Source organism: Panthera pardus, unplaced genomic scaffold (assembly GCF_024362965.1).
Source record: "Panthera pardus isolate Hobbes unplaced genomic scaffold, ASM2436296v1 HiC_scaffold_15, whole genome shotgun sequence".
NCBI lineage: Eukaryota > Metazoa > Chordata > Mammalia > Carnivora > Felidae > Panthera > Panthera pardus.
In genome coordinates this window covers 22,338,997-22,358,847 of record NW_026526710.1, presented here as the reverse complement: position 1 = coordinate 22,358,847, position 19,851 = coordinate 22,338,997, and the positions used below count along the sequence as shown (strand labels likewise).

Genomic DNA, 19,851 nt, shown 5'->3' with positions numbered 1-19,851 from the left:
CCTGATGTCACCCATCCCCCTCAGGGTTTGCACCTGTTTGATAAACAGGAGCAGTGTGACAGTTTGGCTCAGGCCACCCCATCGGCAGTATCTAGGCTGGAGGAAGGAAAGGCTTTACGTTGACACATCTAGGAGAACTGGAGGCACATCCCACGAATCTGCTGGCCAGTACAAGCACCTCACCGTCCTACTTCCAAAATGTCCCCGGGCAGATATTCTGCATGTCAATCAACTCATGCTGCTACCCCTAGGGTCTCTCAGCTAGGCAGTGTGTCTGTGGTGGGATTCAGGGTCTCCCCTGGACTCGGTCCTGGTGACCACAGCCCCAAGGCAAGGAGGAGACCCCTCTCTTCCCCCTTCCGGGCCAGCAGCCTCAGGACACCCTATGGCATTTCACAGAAGGCATTGACTGAGGCCTGCCCTTGATACCTTCTCCTTCCAGGGAGTGGCTCCGGTCCTCTCTCCATCGGCTCCACACCGATCCACAGCTCCACTCCAGACCCAAATCCAACAGCATTTCTGTGTAATCTTTTGGAATGTACTTACTTCAATTAAAAAAAGACATATTAGGGGCACCTGGGTGGCTCAAGTCAGTTAAGCGTCTGACTTCAGCTCGGGTCATGATCTCATAGTTCGTGGGTTTGAGCCCCGCATCAGGCTCCATACTGACAGCTTGGAGTCTGGAGCCTGCTTTGGATTCTGTGTCTCCCTCTCTGTCTGCTCCTCCCTCCGCTTGTGCTCTGTCTCTCAAAAAATAAACATTAAAAAAAAGACATGTTTATGTGATACACCTTGTTCTTTTTGTCTCCCACCTCCAGAATTGTTTTAAAGCCTATGATTCTTGTACAGGTGCACCTCCCACCCTCTGCCTGAGCTATGCCCTTGACCTGCAGCCCACTCCCCTCAAGACCTGACCCAGGGCTTCCCAGAGCCCCCCTACCCGCTGAGCCCAGAAAGAGCCCTTTGCAAAGACATGTCTGCCTCATCGAGGATAGGTTCCTGTCTCCTCCTTTGTCCCCACAAGCACAGGCTTGCATGGGTCAGTTCATACTAAAGGTCCAAGTGCCAGTTTTCACTGACCAGTTCAACCATTTTGCAAAGCTTCACGCCCCCTCAGATGGGGTTTCCACCAAGCCTGTCGGAGCTGAGGAAGATTCAGAAGTCCTGCCTATCACTTCAAGTGTTCCCTCCCTGCTGCATTCCTTTATCCCCAATTCCAAATTCCCCCAAAGCTCTGAAACTTAAAGTGTTCGAAACTCTGTAACAAAGGCAGCCCTGGGCTGATGTGTAACCATGTGTTATGGCCTTTATTAATTCCAGTTCATGTGAATAGTCGCACTTCACTACCAACACCTTTTTTAAATGTTTGTTTGTTTGTTTGTTTGTTTATTTTAAGAGAGAGAGATTGTGAGTGGGAGACGGGCAGAGAGAGAGGGGGAGAGTGAGAATCCCAAGCAGGCTCCATGCTGTCAGCACAGAGCACAAACCCGTGAGATCACAACCTGAGCCAAAATCAAGAGTTGGACGCTGAACCGACTGGGCCACCTGGATACCCCTCATTTCACTACAAACATCTTTAAAAGTTTTTTTTTTTTTAATGTTTATTTATTTTTGAGAGAGACAGAGACAGAATACAAGTGGGGGACGGGTAGAGAGTGAGGGAGACACAGAATCCAAAGCAGGCTCCAGGCTCTGAGCTGTTAGCACAGAGCCCAGCACGGGGTTCGAACTCACAGACCAAGAGATCATGACCTGAGCTGAAGTCGGACGCTTAACCTACTGAGCTACCCTGGTACCCCTCCACTACAAACATCTTAATGTGTTTGGTTACCAGCAGCTGCAGCCGGCTCCAATGAGGTATCATGTACTGTATGAGATATATGACAAATTCTGAATTCCAAACACATCTGGCCCTGAGGCTTTGGATGAGGGGTCTGAGCGGTGGAGTGTCCCCACACTGGCCACAGCTCTGGACTACATGGAGGTCCCAGTGGAGGGGAAAATGGGCGTTTGCCACAGAATTTTGCAGAGCAATGCTGCTGCTTACATGGCTTTTTCATTTTCTGAGCAAACAACTCTGTGCTAGGTGCTGGTGATTCAGAGATGGAGGAGGACCAAGGGGCACACGAGGGGCTAGGGAGAAAGGAGCGCTTCCTGAGTGTGGAAGGTACAGCAGGCCATTTCCTCCTAAGGGGGCTGTCATTGGGGGAGCTGGTGACCACAGGTCTGCCTGTCCTTTCTGTGGGACCGAAGACTCCAGATATGACATCTGAGAGCACTCCAGGGAAGCCAAAGGTACTCGGGAGTGTGATAGTGACGGAAGACAGGAGGCACTCATGCTTGAGAATCTTGCCAATCACTGAAGGTCTGGGGCCTCAGTTTCCCCATCTGTAAATGGGGTGCAGGCCCTGGCCCTGCCTTCAGTGCCACTGACTGGCCTCTAGCACAGGAGGCCGAGATCTCCCTGCCCCCACTCTCAGGGTGGTAGCAGTTCTGGCTGCCATCTGCAGAGCAGAGGGTGTACAGCTGGGGTGGGGAGTGGGGGAGCAGGCAGGCTTGAGGTCGGTCCGTCCTGTCCCAGATGTCAGCTCGGTTACTCTTTAGAAATAATCCCAGAAAATAAGCCAGAAAAAGAGAAGAGGGACAACTGCCCAGGGGCTTGGACTTTGCAGCTTGCCTAGGTGTCTCCTCCCAGAGCAGGTGTGCACAGCACTGAACAGGCTGCAGGAGGGAAGCTGGGGCACCGGCCCTGCTCCGGGCATCCGGCGGTCCGTGGGGTGACCATCACCTCTCCTGCTGTGGCCAGGAGCAGGACTCCACAGGCCAGCACCTCCGTCGTCCATGGTGAGGTGAGGAGCGGCTGGCAGGAGGCCGCCAGTCCCTGGGGGGCAAGGTCTTACGGAAGAGCCACACGTTGGGAAGGTCAGAGGCTGAGGCACCGACTGGGGTCCCTCGAGAGCGAGGCAGGCAGAGTCCAGGCCCGGGCACGGGAGACGCGAGATGTGGCGGGAGTCGGGCAGCCGCCTTGCCGTGGGCTGGGGCAGCGTGGGCGTCGCCGGGTTCCCGGGGCGCTGGCCTGCGGCTGTGAGCGAGGGCGTCGCCCGGAGGCGGCGGGCGCGGGGCCGTTGGGGGGCGCCTGGGTCCCCGCCCCCGCCGGCCGCGCCGGGTCGCGCGTGGGCGCGGCGGGCGCCGATTGGCTGGCGGGCGCGCGGGCGGGGCGGGCGGCGGCGGCGCGGAGGGGCCGGTCACCCCGCAGCCTGGCCTCGGCCTCCGCCGCTCGTCGCCGCGCCCCGCCCGCGCGCCCGCCGCCGCCTGTCCCCCCCGCCGGCGGCCACCATGAGCACAGGCCTGCGGTACAAGAGCAAGCTGGCGACCCCAGGTGAGCCCGGCGCCTGCCCGCGCGTCCGCGCGCCCGCGCGCGCCTTTGTCCCCGCCGCCCGCCCGCCTCTCACCGTGTCTTTCTGTCTCTCCCCCGCACGCCGGCCCAGACCCGGACCCCGACCCGACCCCGACCCCGCAGAGGACAAGCAGGTACGTGCGCGCCGCCGCTCCCCCCGCGGCCGGCTGTCACCCATTGTGCCACCAACACCGCCGGCGCCCAGGCGCGACCCCGCCCCCGCCGGCCGTCATCCCGCCCTGTCGCGATAACCCATTGTCAGCTGGGGCAGTGCCGCTGCGCCAGGGGCTACAGAGGGGAGGAGTGGGCACTGGGCCCCTGGGGGCCTGACCCCTGGCCCTTACAGCCGGGGTGCCCCTCCCAGGATGGGGGGATGGGCCGGGTGTCTCCCAGTGGTCCAGTGCCAGTGTATCCTCCCCGAACTGGCCTTAGGCCTCGTGCTGGGGGTCCTGAGTGAGGCCACCATCACCGCAGGCCACAGGCTAGGGGAGGGGTCTGTATCCACCAGCCAGCACCTAGACCCTAAGCAGCCCCACCCCACTCCTGTGCATCTTATGCCTCTTCTCCCCACACACCAATTCGAGTGGGCTGATCTGTGGCCAGGCCTCTTCCCCAGACTGGGAGCCTCTAAGGCCTGGTCTGAGTCATCCCTGTGCCCAGAATGGGTCTTCCAACCTAGTGGGTACAAATAGGCTTGTGGCCTCCCACAGGGGCTGGCCTGGCCCCCACTCAGGGAATGCAGGACGTGACAGGAGGCTGACCTGGGCACCCACTGTGAAACCCAGCTGAGGCTGGGGTTAAACAGAGCTGGGAGATCCTGAGAGTGGGGTGGGAGTGGGTAACCAGATGGGCAGGGGGCTCTGGGGCCCTGCTGGAGGCCTTTCTGGCTTGAGCTCAGTCATGTTGGGGGATCTTCTTGGCCTAACTCTGGCACCAAGGTGGCCTTGGCACTCCTCGTCAGAGATAGGCATTCACACAGCGGGTAGATGCCGGGTAGAACCCCGAAGTCCTGGCCCAGGGTGCGGCCCAGCAGGTGGGGTGGGGGCTGGGAGTCACTGGCTGCCAGGTGCCAGTCTCCTGGCAGGGACACGCCCCACCCTGGGACAGGTGAGGCTCTTGGGGAGGGGCCCCTCAACCTCAACCTGCTGGCAAGGGCCTCTCCAGGGAGCCCGGGCCAGGAGCTGTCTTCCTATCAAGGCAGGTCAGACAATGCCTGAGACGCAGGGACACATGCTGCCAGGCTATTGTTTGAAGGAGAGAGAGAGAAGGCCCGGGAGACCAGCCCCCACAGCTTCTCCTGGGCCTTGGAGTTACTGGGCCAGGCAGCTGCTGCCTAGCACCACCAGGGACTCCCTCCTGCTGAGGTGTGAGCCCCGTCAGGCCTGTGTCTGCCCATCCTTCAAGGTCAGTTAGGAGCCAGCCTCACCTGTCCCCTACCCCTCAGACCAGAGGGAGAGGGCACCATGCAGGTGGAGGGGGAGCCCCAGGAACAAAGCCAAGGAGCCAGGTCTTTGGGACAGGCTCCCCGAGGATCTGGGGGGGGGGGGCTGGAAGACTATGGTAGTTTCACCGTTAATATTGTTTGGTGTTGGTGAGCTTTGGTCTATCCACACTATGAAAGAGGGTGGGGGGTGCTCTGGTGGCCCTCCGTGCCCCCATCCTCTGGCCCCCACCTTGTCTCAGGCAGTGATGGGGGCTCTATTGGCTCTGGTGGCTGCTTCCAGAGCTGACTCCAGTGATTCTAAGAATGGAAATGCCTCGAGAGTCTCAGGCACCGGGAGGAGGTGGGCGCAGCTGTGTCTACAGCTCAGGAAGCCCTGAGAAATATTTGTTGTACTTCATGGGCCAGAGAGAGGGGGTGGCAGGGCCCCTTCCCTGGAGCTCCCCCAGGGAATCCACAGGCCCTGTCTGGGTGAGTTTGGGTGCAGGGGCAGGAGCTGGGAGTGAGACCCTTTCCCTCCTGACATGTCACCCTCCTGACTCTTGCCCTTCTGACCTGGGCCTCCCCAGAGGCTGTGCCTTATCAGTGGAGAAACTGAGGCAGTCTGAGAGTGACAAGCTCCATTAGACACCCAGCTGTGAAGTGCTAAGGCGTAGACCCAGGTGTGTCTGTCTTGGAGATGCCCTGAGCCTGAGATGCCAGCCTGTCTGGCTGGGGGGCTAGGCTGAGGGGCTGCGTCTCTAGTGGACCTACAGGTGGAGATTGGGTGGGACTTGGCCCAGACACTTCCTACAGGTCCACATGGCAGAGGGCTGGGGCCAGTGTGGAGGCTTTCTCGGGGCAAGGACTGAGGGCCCAGCTGGGAGAGCTGAGGGAGGTGCCCTGTGGCTTCCCCCTGCTCTCCTCTGGATGAAAGACTCTCCTGTTCCCAGCTGTGGGCCCACCCCTCCTCCCCAGGTGCCAGGGGCCTCCAGGCCCCACAGCAGCATCATGAGCCTGGACAAATGGACAGAGGCCCCTCAACCAGGGGAGCCAAGAAGGGAGAACCAGGGTGGGGAAGAGCTGGGGGCCGCCTATCCCCACTGATACACAGTCCAAGAAGTATGTCTGTTCTTGTTGCAGCTCCTTTCCAAGCCTCCCTCCTGCCTGGCTGGCTGGTTCCGATTCTGGTAGGGTCCCGGAGAGAGGGGTGAGGAAGGGTTTGGTGCCCAGGAGAGGCCTGTGGCCCCTGGGGTGGTCACAGAGGGTGAGAGCTATACCGGCTTGAGCTTTCCAGCCCTCGTGGGCCCGTCTTGTGGATCAGAGCAGGCGAGGAGGCTGACAGGGAGACAAATGACGGGGAGGGGGTAAGTTGACTCTACACACCATCCCCCCACTTTGGCTGGCAGAAGTGGTCTGGGGGCAGCTGTGGCCAGTGCTGGCTGGCTGCAGCTTCCAAGTTTCCCGGAGGTAGGGTGGGTAGGCCTCTGGTGCTCTAACTGAGCACTTGAGCCCCTTCAAGCCCGGGCGAAGGGGAGGTGGGTCCAGGCTGGGGAGGTGGGCTCTGCCCCCTCCCAGTTCCCACGTGTCTGGAAGGGCCACACCAGTCCAGAACACTCCTGCTCCCATCACACACACATAACATACGAGGGGGGAGGGAGCGTACAAGGAGGGGTGTGGCCGTGGATAGTTAGGACTCCACGACACCGCCGGGAGGTTTCCGGGCCAATTCTATGAGGAGAGAAGGAGTGAGAGGGGCCGCTGCCCGCGTGGGTGCGCATAGGTCCCGGGAGCGTTCTTCCGGCGGGCGCCGTCTGGCTGGTGAAAGCCGCGCTGCACCTGGAGGGGGCGAGACGCGGGGCGGCCACAAACCCCGCCCCCTAGGGCCCTTAGGTGGGCCCTGGCTTCCCCACCCTCCCACCCGGGTGGTGGAGACGCCCGGACAGAGGCCACCCGTCCGGCAGCGGGACTCCGCCTCCGTGCCTATGCGCGCCTATGCTGGGCCCTGCCCTCCGAAGCAGCTTTCCGGTGGCTCCGCCGGCGGCCCAATTTCCAAGAGACTGTTTCCCGCCCCGCCTGCCAGCGCCCGCGAGGCCCCGCCTCTGGTTCGGTGCGGGAGCCGGGCCTGCCTGTGGCTGAGACCACGCGCGCGCGGTTCGGGGCGGGTCCGCATTGGCAGAGGCTTGGCCCGCGTGGCCTCTGGGGTCAGCCACACCGCGATGGGCAACGACCCTTCTCTGGGCCTCGATTCCCGCGTCTGTTAAACGGGGGCGAGAACGGAGCTTCAGGGCAGTACCGCCTGTAAGTCCCTCCTGCCCCTGTGGGTCTGACCCGGTCTGGGGTCCAAACGCAGCGATGGACTCGCTGGCAGCGCCCCAGGACCGCCTGGTGGAGCAGCTGCTGTCACCACGGACCCAGGCCCAGAGGCGGCTCAAGGTGTGTGTGGAGAGGGGAGTGGAATGTGGGTCAGCGTGTGTGTGCCTGCCGGGTCCCGGTCCCAAGGGCTCTGGGACGAGACAGGGACCGGCAAGGCCAGGGTCCACCTGACTGGGCGCTGGGACCCCGAGGGTGGGGGAGGCTCGGTGCCGCTGTCTATAAATAGCCCTTGCTCCCCTTGGTAGCAGCAGCCAGCCACCCCCCGCGGCTGGATGGTGGAGGGTGGCCTCCCACCCCCTGGTACACTCAGGAGGGGTGAGTATTGAGGCCAGGGGGCTTCTCCCGCCTATGGAGGGCCTTGGATGTGTGTGAGGGGTCTGGGTCCTGGTGCCCTCTGCCCACCACCCAAGGGAGGACCCAGCCTAGGCCTGCTGCAGCCAGGCATCCTAAACTCTACACACACAGACACATTCTCAGGTCCCTGCAAAGCCCCTCACTGAGGTGGGGGCAAGGATGCCTGTCACCCCCTTACCTGCCTTCCCAGCTCCAGGTCTTTGCTCACAGGCCCTCACCCCATTTCTGCCATTGAAACTCCCCCACAGAGGACTCTGCCCTCTGTTGCCTCCATGTCTGAGCCGGGTAGGGAACAGGGCATCAGACTGCCCCAGGAATCCAAGCCTGCTCCTGACTTGCCCTGCCCCTGCCCCCCAGGATATCGACAAGCAGTACGTGGGCTTCGCCACACTGCCCAATCAGGTGCACCGGAAGTCTGTGAAGAAGGGCTTCGATTTCACGCTTATGGTGGCGGGTGAGTGGGCTGGACTCCCAGGTGGGGTGGCTTGGGCCATAGCCAGCTAGGCTTTGTCAGAGGGGTCCCAGACTTAACCTGACTCTTTCACTGTACCTGCTGGCAGGTGAGTCGGGCCTGGGGAAGTCCACGCTGGTCCACAGCCTCTTCCTGACCGACTTGTACAAGGACCGGAAGCTGCTCAGTGCTGAGGGTGAGTGGGCCCTATGCAGCCCTGGCATTGGTTCCCCATCCTCTGCTGTGTGACCCTTCAAAGGGGTCCCTTCTGGGTCCAGACCCTGCTCCTCTCTCCCCACAGCGTGGGTCTCTCCTGTTCGGGGTCCAGGAATAGTGGCCCAGACCACAGTGAGGCCATGAGGCCAGGGCTAAATGCTAGAATGGATGAGAACAAGGGTCCTGGCTGCCCAGTGGGGGTGGGGTCTGAGAGTTGGAGAGACCCCTCCAAACGATGCCCCGACACCCACAGAGCGCATCAGCCAGACCGTAGAGATCCTGAAGCACACGGTGGACATTGAGGAGAAGGGGGTCAAGCTGAAGCTCACCATTGTAGACACACCGGGCTTCGGGGATGCTGTCAACAACTCTGAGTGGTGAGGAGAGCCTGGCTGGGGAACAGTCTGTGCCTAGGCTGGTCCAGTGTCCCCTCTGGCCTCACCGACCCTCCTGCCTACCTGCAGCTGGAAGCCCATCACCGACTACGTGGACCAGCAGTTTGAGCAGTATTTTCGTGACGAGAGTGGCCTCAACCGCAAGAACATCCAAGACAACCGTGTGCACTGCTGCCTCTACTTCATCTCCCCTTTTGGACACGGGTGCGTGAATGTCCTGGGAACAGGCTCAGGGTGGGGGGTGGGACCCGCCTCCATGGTTCCCCGTTGGCTGCACCTGTCACTGCTTATCTTCTGCCTGTGCCCTCACAACCATGCCCTCCCTGAGCCCATCCCACCCTCTCTCTGTGCCCCCACCACCCGCACCATGCCCCTCTCCACCCCTGGATGCTCTCTGCAGGCTGCGGCCAGTGGATGTGGGTTTCATGAAGGCTCTGCATGAGAAGGTGAACATTGTGCCGCTCATCGCCAAAGCTGACTGTCTCGTCCCCAGCGAGATCCGGAAGCTGAAGGAGCGGGTGAGCCTGGCAACTGGGCCTGGGCTAGGTCTCCAGGACCCAGAACACCAAGTGTGCTGATCCTGGGTGCCAGCGCACCTGGCCCCGGGTCCCTGGCCAGCCTCAAATCTGACAGCCCTTGCCCCGCCACAGATCCGGGAGGAGATTGACAAGTTTGGGATCCACGTGTACCAGTTCCCTGAATGTGACTCTGACGAGGATGAGGACTTCAAGCAGCAGGATCGGGAACTGAAGGTGAGCGGCCTGGGGTGGCAGAGGAGGGAACTGGAGGTCAGTTTACATGGCACCAAGCATCCAGGTCCAACCCGGTGGGGGAAAGAGTCTTTTGTCTGGGCAGTAGAGCCCCTCCACCTGGGGTGGGGTGGGGGGGTGGGGGTGGGGTACAGTCTCTCATGTCCCCACTGGCTTGTGCAGTTTGGGCCCCGTGTGGTTAGTGTGTCATGGAGCACTTGCCAGGACCCAAAGGCACAGTCCTGGCCAGGCCTCCACCCTGACCCTGCTCCTCAGTCTTCTTCCAATGGGTCACGAGCAGAAGGGTCTGGCCTGATGGCCACAAGCCTGTGTGTGCCCTGGCTCCCAGAATTCTGAGCTCCAGAGGATGGTTGTGGCTTTGGGTGCCCCGGGATCTAGAGTGGCAATAACCAAGCCTAAGGCACGGGATAGGCAGCCACTGGGCCAAGAGCAGAGTGGAGCCCTTGGCCCCAGCCTAAGTCAGCATCAGTAACAGGAGGCAGGGGCTCAGCTCTGGGGAGGGAGGGATGGCGATGGTAGCTGAATGGAGCAGTTCCTGATGGGAGATGGTGTCAGAAGGGGAGGATATGCCCGGCTGGGCACATACCCTGTGCCACGGGTATAAGCCATGCCAGCTCTGGCTTCAGAGAAGCCACAAGGGTTGGGCAACTCCAGGATCTCTTTGGGGAGGGGCTGTTGATAGTGATACTGGAGGAGCGACCAGGTGCCGAGTGCCCATGTCCCTCTTCAGCCACTAACCCCATACTCACACTAACTGGGCGCGAGCCCTTGTACCTGCCCTTCCCAGGAGAGTGCGCCCTTCGCGGTTATCGGCAGCAACACAGTGGTGGAGGCCAAGGGGCAACGGGTCCGGGGGCGACTGTACCCCTGGGGGATCGTGGAGGGTGAGTTCAGGCATGGGGTGCGACAGAGGGAGTGGGGTGGCTCCCCCGGGCCTGCACCCACCCAACACCCGCTCTTGCCCCACAGTGGAGAACCAGGCACACTGCGACTTTGTGAAGCTTCGCAATATGCTGATCCGCACACACATGCATGATCTCAAGGACGTGACATGCGACGTGCACTATGAGAACTATCGCGCGCACTGCATCCAGCAGATGACCAGGTGCGCAGCTCTGACTCGGACCTGGATCGTGCACCTCATGTTCCCAGCCAAGGCTCCCTAACAGAGGGCTGATCCTTGCTGCCTTCCCAGATCTGAACTTTGCCCCGACTCCCAAGTAGGCCCCCCACCCTGCACCTTGTCTTCCCAGAGCCGACCCAACGGTGTGGGAGCTCAGGAGGGCAGAGCCTCGGTAGTGTTGGGGGTCAGACAAACTGTCCTTCTTGTCCACCCCACAGCAAACTGACCCAGGACAGCCGCATGGAGAGCCCCATCCCCACCCTACCACTGCCTACCCCGGATGCTGAGACAGAAAAGCTCATCAGGATGAAGGATGAGGAGGTTAGTGGGGCCACAGGGGAGGAGAAGGGGTGGAGGTGGGGGTCCAGCCCCTCCTATCACGTTTGTCACTCTACCTTCTGCTATTCCCGTCTCACCTCCAGCTAAGGCGCATGCAGGAGATGCTGCAGAAGATGAAGCAGCAGATGCAGGACCAGTGACCCCAACCCAGCCCCACATTGCCATGGATATACTGCCAGTTTCCAGGCTGGCCCTTCCCGTCCCTGGACCCCAACTGGCCTGGACTCCACCCTGGAATAAATCTGGATCTCCAACAGGCCTGGGCACAACCCCAGTCCCGGAATGGTCCAGACCAGGACTGTTCCCGACTATTCCCAACCTGACCCAGAGATGCAGGCTCATAGCCCCCAAACAACCCTAATTTATTCTCAGCACCAGTCCCTCCCCTTATTTGTATCTGCTTCCAAGGGGCCTGGACAGCAGCCCCCACAGCTGGCCCTCTTTGGCCTCGGGGGAACAGGAGCTAATTTGGGCCATGACTTTTGAGATCTACCCCTGCCCCAGAAGGTCATGAACTCCGACTCCAGGCCCTACTCAGGTAGGGGGATAAAACAAGGCAGAATAGGGAAGCAGATCCTCGGCATCCCAGGTCTATTTCTCCACCCCAGTGCCACAGAGTGGACGTGGGAACCCTCATGTGCCCCCTCCCTCGGGCCACCCAGCTTACGCTGAGGCCTCACTTTGTGCCGAGGTGGGCCAGTCCTTCCCTACCTCCTCACCCCTCACTGGGTAGCACAGGTTGGGCAACAGAAGCGCTTAGGATCCCTCCAGACCGAAGGAGAGCAGCTGGCTGCAGGCAAGGATCTCCCGGGGCTGGTGGGGCAGGGACGCCTGCAATTGCCCAAACTCCTCATCTAGGGCTGTGGCCTGGCCTGAGGGCTCCAGGAACAGTGGGTGCTGGGCAACCTGGGAACCCCCCACCCCTAGACTGCCATTCCCTGCCTGTGGCTGGAGGTCCTTTCTCCCCAGCAGCACTGTTGCCCTGGGTTGCCTAGGCCATCCCTCCCCCACCCCCAGCATGATACCTCCCCCCCCCCCCAATCCCAGTCTCCAGTTTTGTTCAGTTGTGAATGCTGCATCCTGTCCTGGTGACAGGAGAACAATGTTGGTGAAGTCGCAGTGGTGATCCTTGCTCCCCTGGGTTGGTGGGGGGCGGAAGCCCTGGTAGCCTGCGAGCCCTGGTGATAGTGCTCTATCTGGGGCCGCAGCGTCTGTCTACTGGGCCTCCGGGTTATTTCTGGCGGGTGGCAGCGCTGTGGTCGGTTTGGCCGGGGTGCTGGGGCCTGGCAGGGGCGGGGCGGCATTATCGCTTGGCTCTCCAGCCAACGCTTAGCGCTCCAGAACAAGCCAGGTCACCATCCTCTCGCCATGGGCTCTGGTGAGTTTGGGGTCAGGCAGGCCCGGGACTGCGCTCCATGAGCAGAGTCGGGTTGGGAGGCGCTGCAGTCATCTGGGCTGCAGTAGGGAGATTTAGGGCGGACTTCCAGTCAGCGCGCGGATGGTCGAGGTGGAGAGGCTTTCGGGTAAGGCGGGGCTCGGGTCTCCGGGGCCCGGGCCGGGCCCAGCGCCCTGGGGTGTACAGGGACCCGCCCAGGTGCCACACAGGCCACCAGGCTCACTGCGGCGCTTCCCTTGCAGGGCCGCGCCGGGCGCTGAGCCTGCTGCTCCTGCTGCTAGCGCCGCCCAGCCGCCCAGTCGCGGGCTGCCCCGCGCCGTGTGGCTGTGCGGGGACGCGCGTGGATTGCGGGCGCCGCGGGCTGACATGGGCCTCGCTGCCCGCCGCCTTCCCGCCGGACACGACTGAACTGGTGCTGACGGGCAACAATCTGACGGCGCTGCCGCCGGGGCTGCTGGACTCGCTGCCCGTGCTGCGCGCCGCGCACCTGGGCGGCAACCCCTGGCGCTGCGACTGCCGCCTGGTGCCACTGCGCGCCTGGTTGGCCGGCCGGCCCGAGCGCGCGCCCTACCGCGACCTGCGCTGTGCCGCGCCCCCGGCGCTGCGCGGCCGCCTGCTGCCGTACCTGGCGGAAGACGAGCTGCGCGCCGCCTGTGCGCCAGGCGCGTTCTGCTGGGGGGCGCTGGCAGCGCAGCTCCTGCTGCTCGGCCTCGGGCTCCTGCACGCGCTGCTGCTGCTGCTGCTGCTGTGTCGCCTGCGCCGGCTGCGCGCCCGCGCCCGCGCCGCGCACCCGTTGTCGCTGACCGCCCCGCTGGTGGCGGAGACGGCCGGAGCCAGCGAGTTCTACGAGTAGTCCTGAGAGGCGCTGAGCGACGCGGGCGTGCCAGCCCGACAGGACCCTGCCCCAAGGAGCCCTCGCCCTGACCCGGACCGGGGCTCGTCCTCCGCCTGGGCACAGTCTTCCAGACCCCACCACCCCCTTGCGGGCCCCGGGCCACACGCGCCCCTCTGCAGCGAGGCGAGCCAAAGCCCAGGACGCTTAGGCGGGTCAAGGGGGTGAGCTGCAGCCCAGCCCCTGCGAGGTTCCCCACACCAAACTCCAGTGCAGAATAAACCCTTCTCCCAATCTGACTGGTCTCTGTGCCCCACCACCCGGAAATTCCCCTCCCAAACCACAGGACAAGCCCTAGGAGGTGATTCAAGGGGGATGCATCACATCTTCCTACACCCAACACGGGATCAGTGACTCTCCCAGACCACTCACTTTCAAAGGAGTTCAAGTGGAAGGCACAGAAGAACTCAGACAGTGACCACATTATAGGGTAGTGAAGACATTGTGGGGACAGTGAAAACAGTGTTGAGACAGTGAGGACACTGAGGGGCAGTGAGGACACAGGGACGGTGAGGATACTGGACAGTGAAGACAGTGGGGACATCGAGGGCACTGCAGGACAGTGTGGTTGAGAGGAAGAGAGAGGATGTTTGGAGTTGGGGTCTCTGGGGGTCAGTGAGGGGCCGTGAGGAGGCTCTGAGGACTGTTGGGAGCGTAGATGGGCAGATTTCAGGGCAGTCAGGGATGGGTCAGGGTGGTGAGAATAATCTGATGACCCACCTGGAACTCCCTGGGCATCTGAATTAGAAGCTCAGCCTCTGGAGGACAGGTGAGGCAGGTCCCTGCAGGGTTGAGTGGGTACCAGGGTGTTGCACAGTGTCTGGAGTCATGTTCTGCACTTGACCACCACTTCCTGTGGGAAGGTGCCTCTGACTGCTTGGACCAGCCTTGGTCCCTGGTCTCCCCTATCCCACCCCTGAACTCAGGCTGAGCAGCCAGGGCCTGGGACTCCTCCAGGGTGCCCCACTGTGGCACAAGCTGCTAACAAGGGACCCAGGGTGCCCAAATGAAGGGCTGACACTTTCCTCAATATTGGAGTCCCATTCCTGCCCTGGGTGGGGCCTCCACCTGGCTGGCCCTGTAAACAATGAAGGCCACTCTTCATGGACCCAAACAGGACCCTGACAAGAAGCCTCAGGCCTGGGCCTGGGGCGCCTGGCACAGGAAGGCTCTGGCCCCCATTGACCGGGTCGGGGAGGCTGCCGCTGACATGGCCTTTGTCCCAGTCTTTGTGGGACAAGATGGATGGCCCTCCGGTTGGGCTGATGCTATCTCAGGGCTGCCGGTCAGACGTGAGGCAGGAGCCACCCCCTCCTTTGTGGGCAGGTGCGGGGCATCCGGCCCATTGTGGGCTGTGGCCGACTGTCCAGCCGTCCATCCGGCCTTATCACTACATCAGGGATGGCCCCTTTTGTACAAATGAACTGCCAACCCCCCCCCCCCCCACACACACACACCCTCAGGGATGGCCCAGCACACCCAGAGCCCCTGGTGGGGGTCAGAGGTAATAGTCTTTGTCACAGTAAGGTACACAGGCAGCCTAACTCAGTCCCACATGGTACAGGGAGGGGATGTTCCCCCTCACTTTCCAGAGGAGGAAACCAGATGCCAGGGAGGGGTCTTCCTGCTGGGCCTGAGCTTTCTCCACGCTGCACTGGAAGCAGAGCCCCTAGGACTCCTCTCTTACTCCTCACTGAGGCCTTCAGGGAACAAATGTAGGGCTCAGGAGAAAATGGCCTGGGGGTCTTAGGTGACCCCAAGCTAAGAGAAGGAAGCCTCCTGGGCTGTGAGCCCAGGCTCCAGCAGACACTATGTGGAGGGGTCAGCAGGAGCCCAGGCCCACTGCCCACAAGTTTGAGGGCTTCTGGGCCGTGTCCCTCTGAGAGGATGGGCACAAGGAACCCTGAGAGCCCGGAGCTGCAGAAGCAGCTGGAGCTCCTCTGATGTAGGAAAGAGGCTGGTGTCACAGTCTGGTCAGACCTGAGGAAGAACTTCCTTACTCCCTGGTAAATAGGGCAGCTGAATTCCATGGTTCCTCCTAGACTCTCTCTCTCTTTTGTCAGTTCTCCATGATTTAGATTGGCTTCTGCCCAAGGTACTGGCCACAGAGGGTGCTGGCCTGGCCTCCCTGGCGAATCTTTTCCCGGCTGCCTGGGAGTCCCCGGTCCCAACTTGTGACCCTGAGCTGACCCTCCATGCACTGACCCTGGGGCCTCCAAGGAGTGTGGGGAAGTGGATGGTCCCAGCTCAGCGCCCCTGAATGGCCCTGTGCAGGGAGGGGGAATGTACACCTCTACCCCCACCTCAAGGGCCTGCCATGCCCCTCCCCCCAGCGTGGTCCTCCATCTAATGGACACCACACCTACCCCAGGGGCCCTTCCCCACTGACAGCTTGGTCCTCTCTGCGGTTTCAGACTCCTTCTCCTTCCAGATGGGAACAAAACGGTGGCCACTCAAGGCATCCCCCCACGCCTGCAGCCCCCAAGCTGTCTGATTCAGGGTCCTTTGCCCTACAGCCCAGGGGTCCTCTGACCACATCACTGCCCACCCCCAGCCTCTCTGAACAAGCCCCGGCAGGGCCAGACGGCATTCCTGGGACAGATACAGCCGTGACCTCCCTCTGGCAATCTTCGTGTCCTTGTCTGTGAAATGGGTTGCGGCCTCGGCTGAGGACCTCCCGCCCCCAAATCGGCATCCGGTTCTCCCCTCACGCGCCGCGACCCGAATGAGCCACCAGAGGGCGCTCGTGGTCTGCGGAAAACCCCCCACGTGGGGCGAGGGCAGCCGAGGTGAGCCCTGGGCATGCAGACAACCAGGGTCCGCAGAGGAACAGACGCCAGGAGAGGACGGATTTGCCCAGGCTGGTGGGGGTGGATCGCCGAGACGGCGGACAGGTCGTACACCCCACGGGAACAGGGAAGGGTGCATCAAGTGGCCACTGACAGGGAGGGGTGAGCGCGCCCCCTCTACACCCTTCCCCTCCTTTACCTTCCTCTCCCTTCCCCTCCCCGGGGTCGCTGACAGCCCATCAACAGGGAAGATAAGGGACTTCTTCCGCCAGGCGGAGGGAGTGTCAGCTCAGGTGCCCCAGCCGCACTCCTGCCGCCTGTTTGCTCCGTAAACATACATTGGGCCCCTGCTGTGTGCACCGAGGCAGGGCTGGAAGGAGCGGCTGCGTGGTGGCCGGCTGCGTGGTGGCCGGTGGCGTGGAGGGCGACTAGAAGGAAGAAGCCGGTGGGGATGGTGGAATGGGAGCCCCCCAGGGGGAGTGGAACAGACGCTTCGCCACCTCCCGACCAACCTGGGGGCGAGGAGTGTGTGCGGGTCCTTCGTGGGCCCCCTCCTGCCTGGGGAGATGAAGGGGAGCCTGGGGAGGGGGGCGGCCCCTCGGTGGGCGGAGACTTGAGTGGGGCCCGCGTGGACGAGGCCCTGGGAAGGTCTGGGGGCCCCCCGAAGCCCTGGCCACGTTGGAGGGGGGGGGTGTGCACCCGCCGCTCAGACAGAGCAACAACATTGGGGTGGGTGGCGGGGCCCTGGGGGCCCATAGCTCACTGCACCGTCTGCGCCCACCCCCGGCGTTTCCGATGGAAGACAGGCAGCAGGCGATAAATCACCGGCTCCCACTCCCACCCACCCAGGCTGCCTCGGGGAAGGGGGGGCTGCATGTGACAGAGACAGAGCCTGAGACAGAGACAGAGACAAGGACAGAGACAACCACAGAGAGAGACAAAGGCAGCTATGGCTGGCCAGCTGACACTGGCCAGGTCCTTTTGCTCAGGGTGTCTGGCCTCCCACCCCAAGATGCCCCTTCTATCAGGCCCATCTGGAAACCAGCTGAGAGCCACCCCACCCCAACCGACCCCCAACAGGGAGGAGGAAGAGGGAGGGAGGAAGGCCTTAGCAGCCATAACTCTGTCCACCCTGGGGAACCATAAATCAGCAGGGGGCTCTCGGGAAGCACTCACCCCCTAGGCTGAGGGGGGCCTTTAGGGTCACTGGTCCTGGTGACTGGGCCTGGCCTTAGCTCTTGTGTCCCGCCCTCCTTAAACAGCCCCTGGGGTATCCCCCAGGCCTACCTCCGTTTTTCCCCAGCACAGTCACATGCCCAGAGCTGTCTACACCCAGGGCTGTCTACAATGGATGCAACACTCTCCTCGTCCTCACCTTCTCTGTGCACAGACAGGAAATGTCTGCAGAGGATGACGTCCTGTCCTATCAGGAGAACCCATGGGCTGGCCCTGCAGGGTCTGGGGATCAGCAGTCCTTCCCAGAGAAGCCTTCCCATGGGGATCTTCTCTGCCCCAGAGGAAACACGGTCTATCCCTCCTTCTGTCCTGCTTTCCTGTCACCACCACCCCGCAGCGTGGTGAAGGCCAGCTGGACAAAGGGTGCTGGGAGATTGACCAGGTGGGGACCCCTCCATTACTGTGGACATCCCCTGAGGGGTCAGTACTCAGTGTGGGCAAAGCTTGAGAGAGCCCATGGGAATGTTCCCAAGACCTATGGAGTGTGCTCAGCACCCCCACTGCCCAGACCCCCAGTTCAGCCACTGGCTTCATGGATCCCTGGCCCAGGGGTGTGTCCTGCAGACAACCCCTCAGGGCTCTTGTGGCAGAAATAAGGCCACTTATACACAGGGAAACAAATGTCCACCATGAAATCTCTCAAAGAGCGGAGGGAGCGGGGACAGGAGCGTCCTTCAGAGCTCTTGGAATTCTGTGCCTGAGAGAAACCCTGGTCCTCATCATGTGGATGATCCCCTTGACCCTCAGAACAAACCTGAGTGCCCCAGCCCCGGGACATCAAAAGCACTGACTGGTATGTCGAAGGCAGGTGGTGGGGAGGGCTCCTGGGGATGTTCAGGCTGAGGGAGCAGCACTGTGCTGCCAGGAGACGCCTGTCAGGGGAGGGTACAGAGATTGCAGGGGCCAGAGGTGCCCTGGGCTCAGCCTGTAGGAGGGAGAGGGCAGAAGGGCCCCAGATGTGTAAGGGGAGCTGCCGTCCAGTCATTTGTTGGTTCTGAAGCATTCTTCCCAGCAGTGTGCAGTCCCATCTGGAGGCTACTGTCTGCATGGTCTGGGGGGGGCTTGGGGGTGCAGGTCCCTTGGACTCCAGCCTTCACCTATCAGAGGCTCCCACCCTCCTCACCCCTTGTCCTACTACAGGTGTCCTTGCGGGGAGGGCCTCACCTCACCCTGTTTAAGTGTGTTAGACAAATTGAGGGGCTCTTGGCCAGATAGACACTCATGTGGCAAGGGGTGGGGGACGGGAGGGCACCTTCAACAACAAGGACAGCCTGACTGGCTCTCTCCACCCACCCCAGTGCTGCTCTCCCTGCCTCTGTCCCAGTCACACAGGACCCTGGGATCATCCCCACAAGGTCACTGTGTCCCCAGTGGGGTAAAAAAAACCCTTCAGAAGTGGCAGGGGCCTGGGGCATCTGGGTGGCTCAGTTGGTTAAGCGTCTGACTCTTGCTTTTGGCTCAGGTCATGGTCTCACGGCTATGTCGGTTTGAGCCCCTTGTCAGGCTCTGTGCTGATGGGGTGGAGCTTGCTTGGATTCTCTCTCTCTGCCCTTCCCCCACTTGCACTGTCTCTGTATCTCTCAAAAGAAGTAAATAAACTTTAAAGAAAAAAAAGAAGTGAGAGGGGCTGGAAGGGAATCCTTCAAGCTTTGCCAGAGGGAACCCCTGGGGTTTGGGGGTACAGACCTCAGGGCAAGTAGAGGGTCCCCATGCTGCTTCTCTTGCCCAGGTGTGTGCATAGGCCTGGTGTGCCCATTCCCAAGAGGGAGACTATAGCCTGGGGCCAGGGGGCTGGGGAGGTGGGGGTGAGTGTCCGGGGCAGTGTGGGCATCGCCCAGGTGATTGTGCCCCTGGGCCTCTACAACTCCCAGGCTTGAGCAGGGCTTTGAGGAGGCCTATGGAAGGCCTAAAGGCCAAGCTCTGCTGTGCTTCTGCATGGAAATCTATGTTAATGTGACTTGTATTTAGGAGCTCACTTTTCTCTGTGCTTTGTTTATTTAAAGATGCTCTTGAAGGATTCCAGCCAGATACCAAGGAAAGGGCTTCTGTCTGGGCAGGGCTGCCGGGGGGGGGGGGGGGGGGGGGGGGGCGGCGCCCCTGACAGCCGCCTGTCCCAACACGCCTGCGCCCCTGTGTGCCCACTGAAGGTGCTCACCGTGTTCAAGTTGCCTCATCTCCTGCAAGAGTGCGTCTTGGGGGGCCACACCCGGGAGGACACCAGTGACACAGACCAGAGCAGAGCCAGAGCCCATAGACAACGCCATCCTGAGATGTTCATGCAGGGGGGGAGTGGGGGAAGACCATTGGCTTTCTTTATAGGAAAAATGGGGACAGACTTGTTTGTGGGAGCCCTGGGTCTCTCCTGGCACAGAATGCCTCACCTGGGTACCCCTTGCTCCGGGGGTCCCTAGTGAGGGTCCCTATTTTATGAGTCTCTCTGCTGCAGATCCTTCATCTAGAGCCCCTGCTCTATAGGTCTCTTCTCTTTGGAGCCCTGGTATGGAATTTCTGGTGTAGGCGTCTCTGGTATGGGGGTCTCTCCTCTGGGGATCTCTGGTCTGAGGTCACCGTTTGGCAGGTCCCTGGTGTGGAGGTCTCTGGTCTCAGAGGTCCCGGATCGGTTCTCCAGGTGTCTGCTCTGCATCTGGAGGTCCCCAGTGTGGAGGGCAGTGATGTTGTCTGTCCTTATTTGGGGTA

The 19,851-nt window shown here is 61.5% G+C and overlaps 3 protein-coding genes across 4 annotated transcripts; all 3 read left to right on the top strand.

Moving 5' to 3' along the window:
* Positions 1 to 2,103: 2,103 nt before the first annotated feature.
* Positions 2,104 to 3,648, top strand: LOC128777120 (translation initiation factor IF-2-like). The gene is made up of 3 exons (XM_053902898.1): positions 2,104 to 2,167; positions 2,701 to 3,379; positions 3,489 to 3,648. The coding sequence occupies exons 1-3, from the start codon at positions 2,104 to 2,106 to the stop codon at positions 3,646 to 3,648; spliced, it is 903 nt and encodes a 300-aa protein (XP_053758873.1).
* Positions 3,649 to 4,506: 858 nt separating this feature from the next.
* Positions 4,507 to 11,099, top strand: LOC128772494 (septin-5-like). 2 transcript variants are annotated; one of them, XM_053902265.1, is made up of 11 exons: positions 4,507 to 4,801; positions 7,905 to 8,001; positions 8,108 to 8,194; positions 8,468 to 8,591; positions 8,679 to 8,813; positions 9,010 to 9,127; positions 9,260 to 9,361; positions 10,167 to 10,263; positions 10,349 to 10,484; positions 10,721 to 10,823; positions 10,925 to 11,099. In XM_053902265.1, the coding sequence occupies exons 1-11, from the start codon at positions 4,607 to 4,609 to the stop codon at positions 10,979 to 10,981; spliced, it is 1,251 nt and encodes a 416-aa protein (XP_053758240.1). In that variant the 5' UTR covers positions 4,507 to 4,606; the 3' UTR covers positions 10,982 to 11,099. The 2 variants fall into 2 exon arrangements, with proteins under 2 accessions (XP_053758240.1, XP_053758241.1); XM_053902266.1 differs by lacking the exon at positions 4,507 to 4,801 and adding an exon at positions 7,135 to 7,253.
* Positions 11,100 to 12,086: 987 nt separating this feature from the next.
* Positions 12,087 to 13,368, top strand: LOC128777034 (platelet glycoprotein Ib beta chain). The gene is made up of 2 exons (XM_053902267.1): positions 12,087 to 12,219; positions 12,480 to 13,368. The coding sequence occupies exons 1-2, from the start codon at positions 12,210 to 12,212 to the stop codon at positions 13,088 to 13,090; spliced, it is 621 nt and encodes a 206-aa protein (XP_053758242.1). The 5' UTR covers positions 12,087 to 12,209; the 3' UTR covers positions 13,091 to 13,368.
* Positions 13,369 to 19,851: the final 6,483 nt, after the last annotated feature.

Bases quoted from the DNA above. Each gene is read 5' to 3' on its own strand.
- LOC128772494 (XM_053902265.1), top strand. From the start codon at position 4,607: ATGCCTGAGACGCAGGGACACATGCTGCCAGGCTATTGTTTGAAGGAG. The intron at 8,592-8,678 runs GTGAGGAGAGCC...GCCTACCTGCAG, and splicing joins GCTGTCAACAACTCTGAGTG to CTGGAAGCCCATCACCGACT. The intron at 10,824-10,924 runs GTTAGTGGGGCC...TCTCACCTCCAG, and splicing joins TCAGGATGAAGGATGAGGAG to CTAAGGCGCATGCAGGAGAT.
- LOC128777120 (XM_053902898.1), top strand. From the start codon at position 2,104: ATGGAGGAGGACCAAGGGGCACACGAGGGGCTAGGGAGAAAGGAGCGC. The intron at 2,168-2,700 runs GTACAGCAGGCC...CTCCCAGAGCAG, and splicing joins GCGCTTCCTGAGTGTGGAAG to GTGTGCACAGCACTGAACAG. The intron at 3,380-3,488 runs GTGAGCCCGGCG...ACGCCGGCCCAG, and splicing joins GAGCAAGCTGGCGACCCCAG to ACCCGGACCCCGACCCGACC.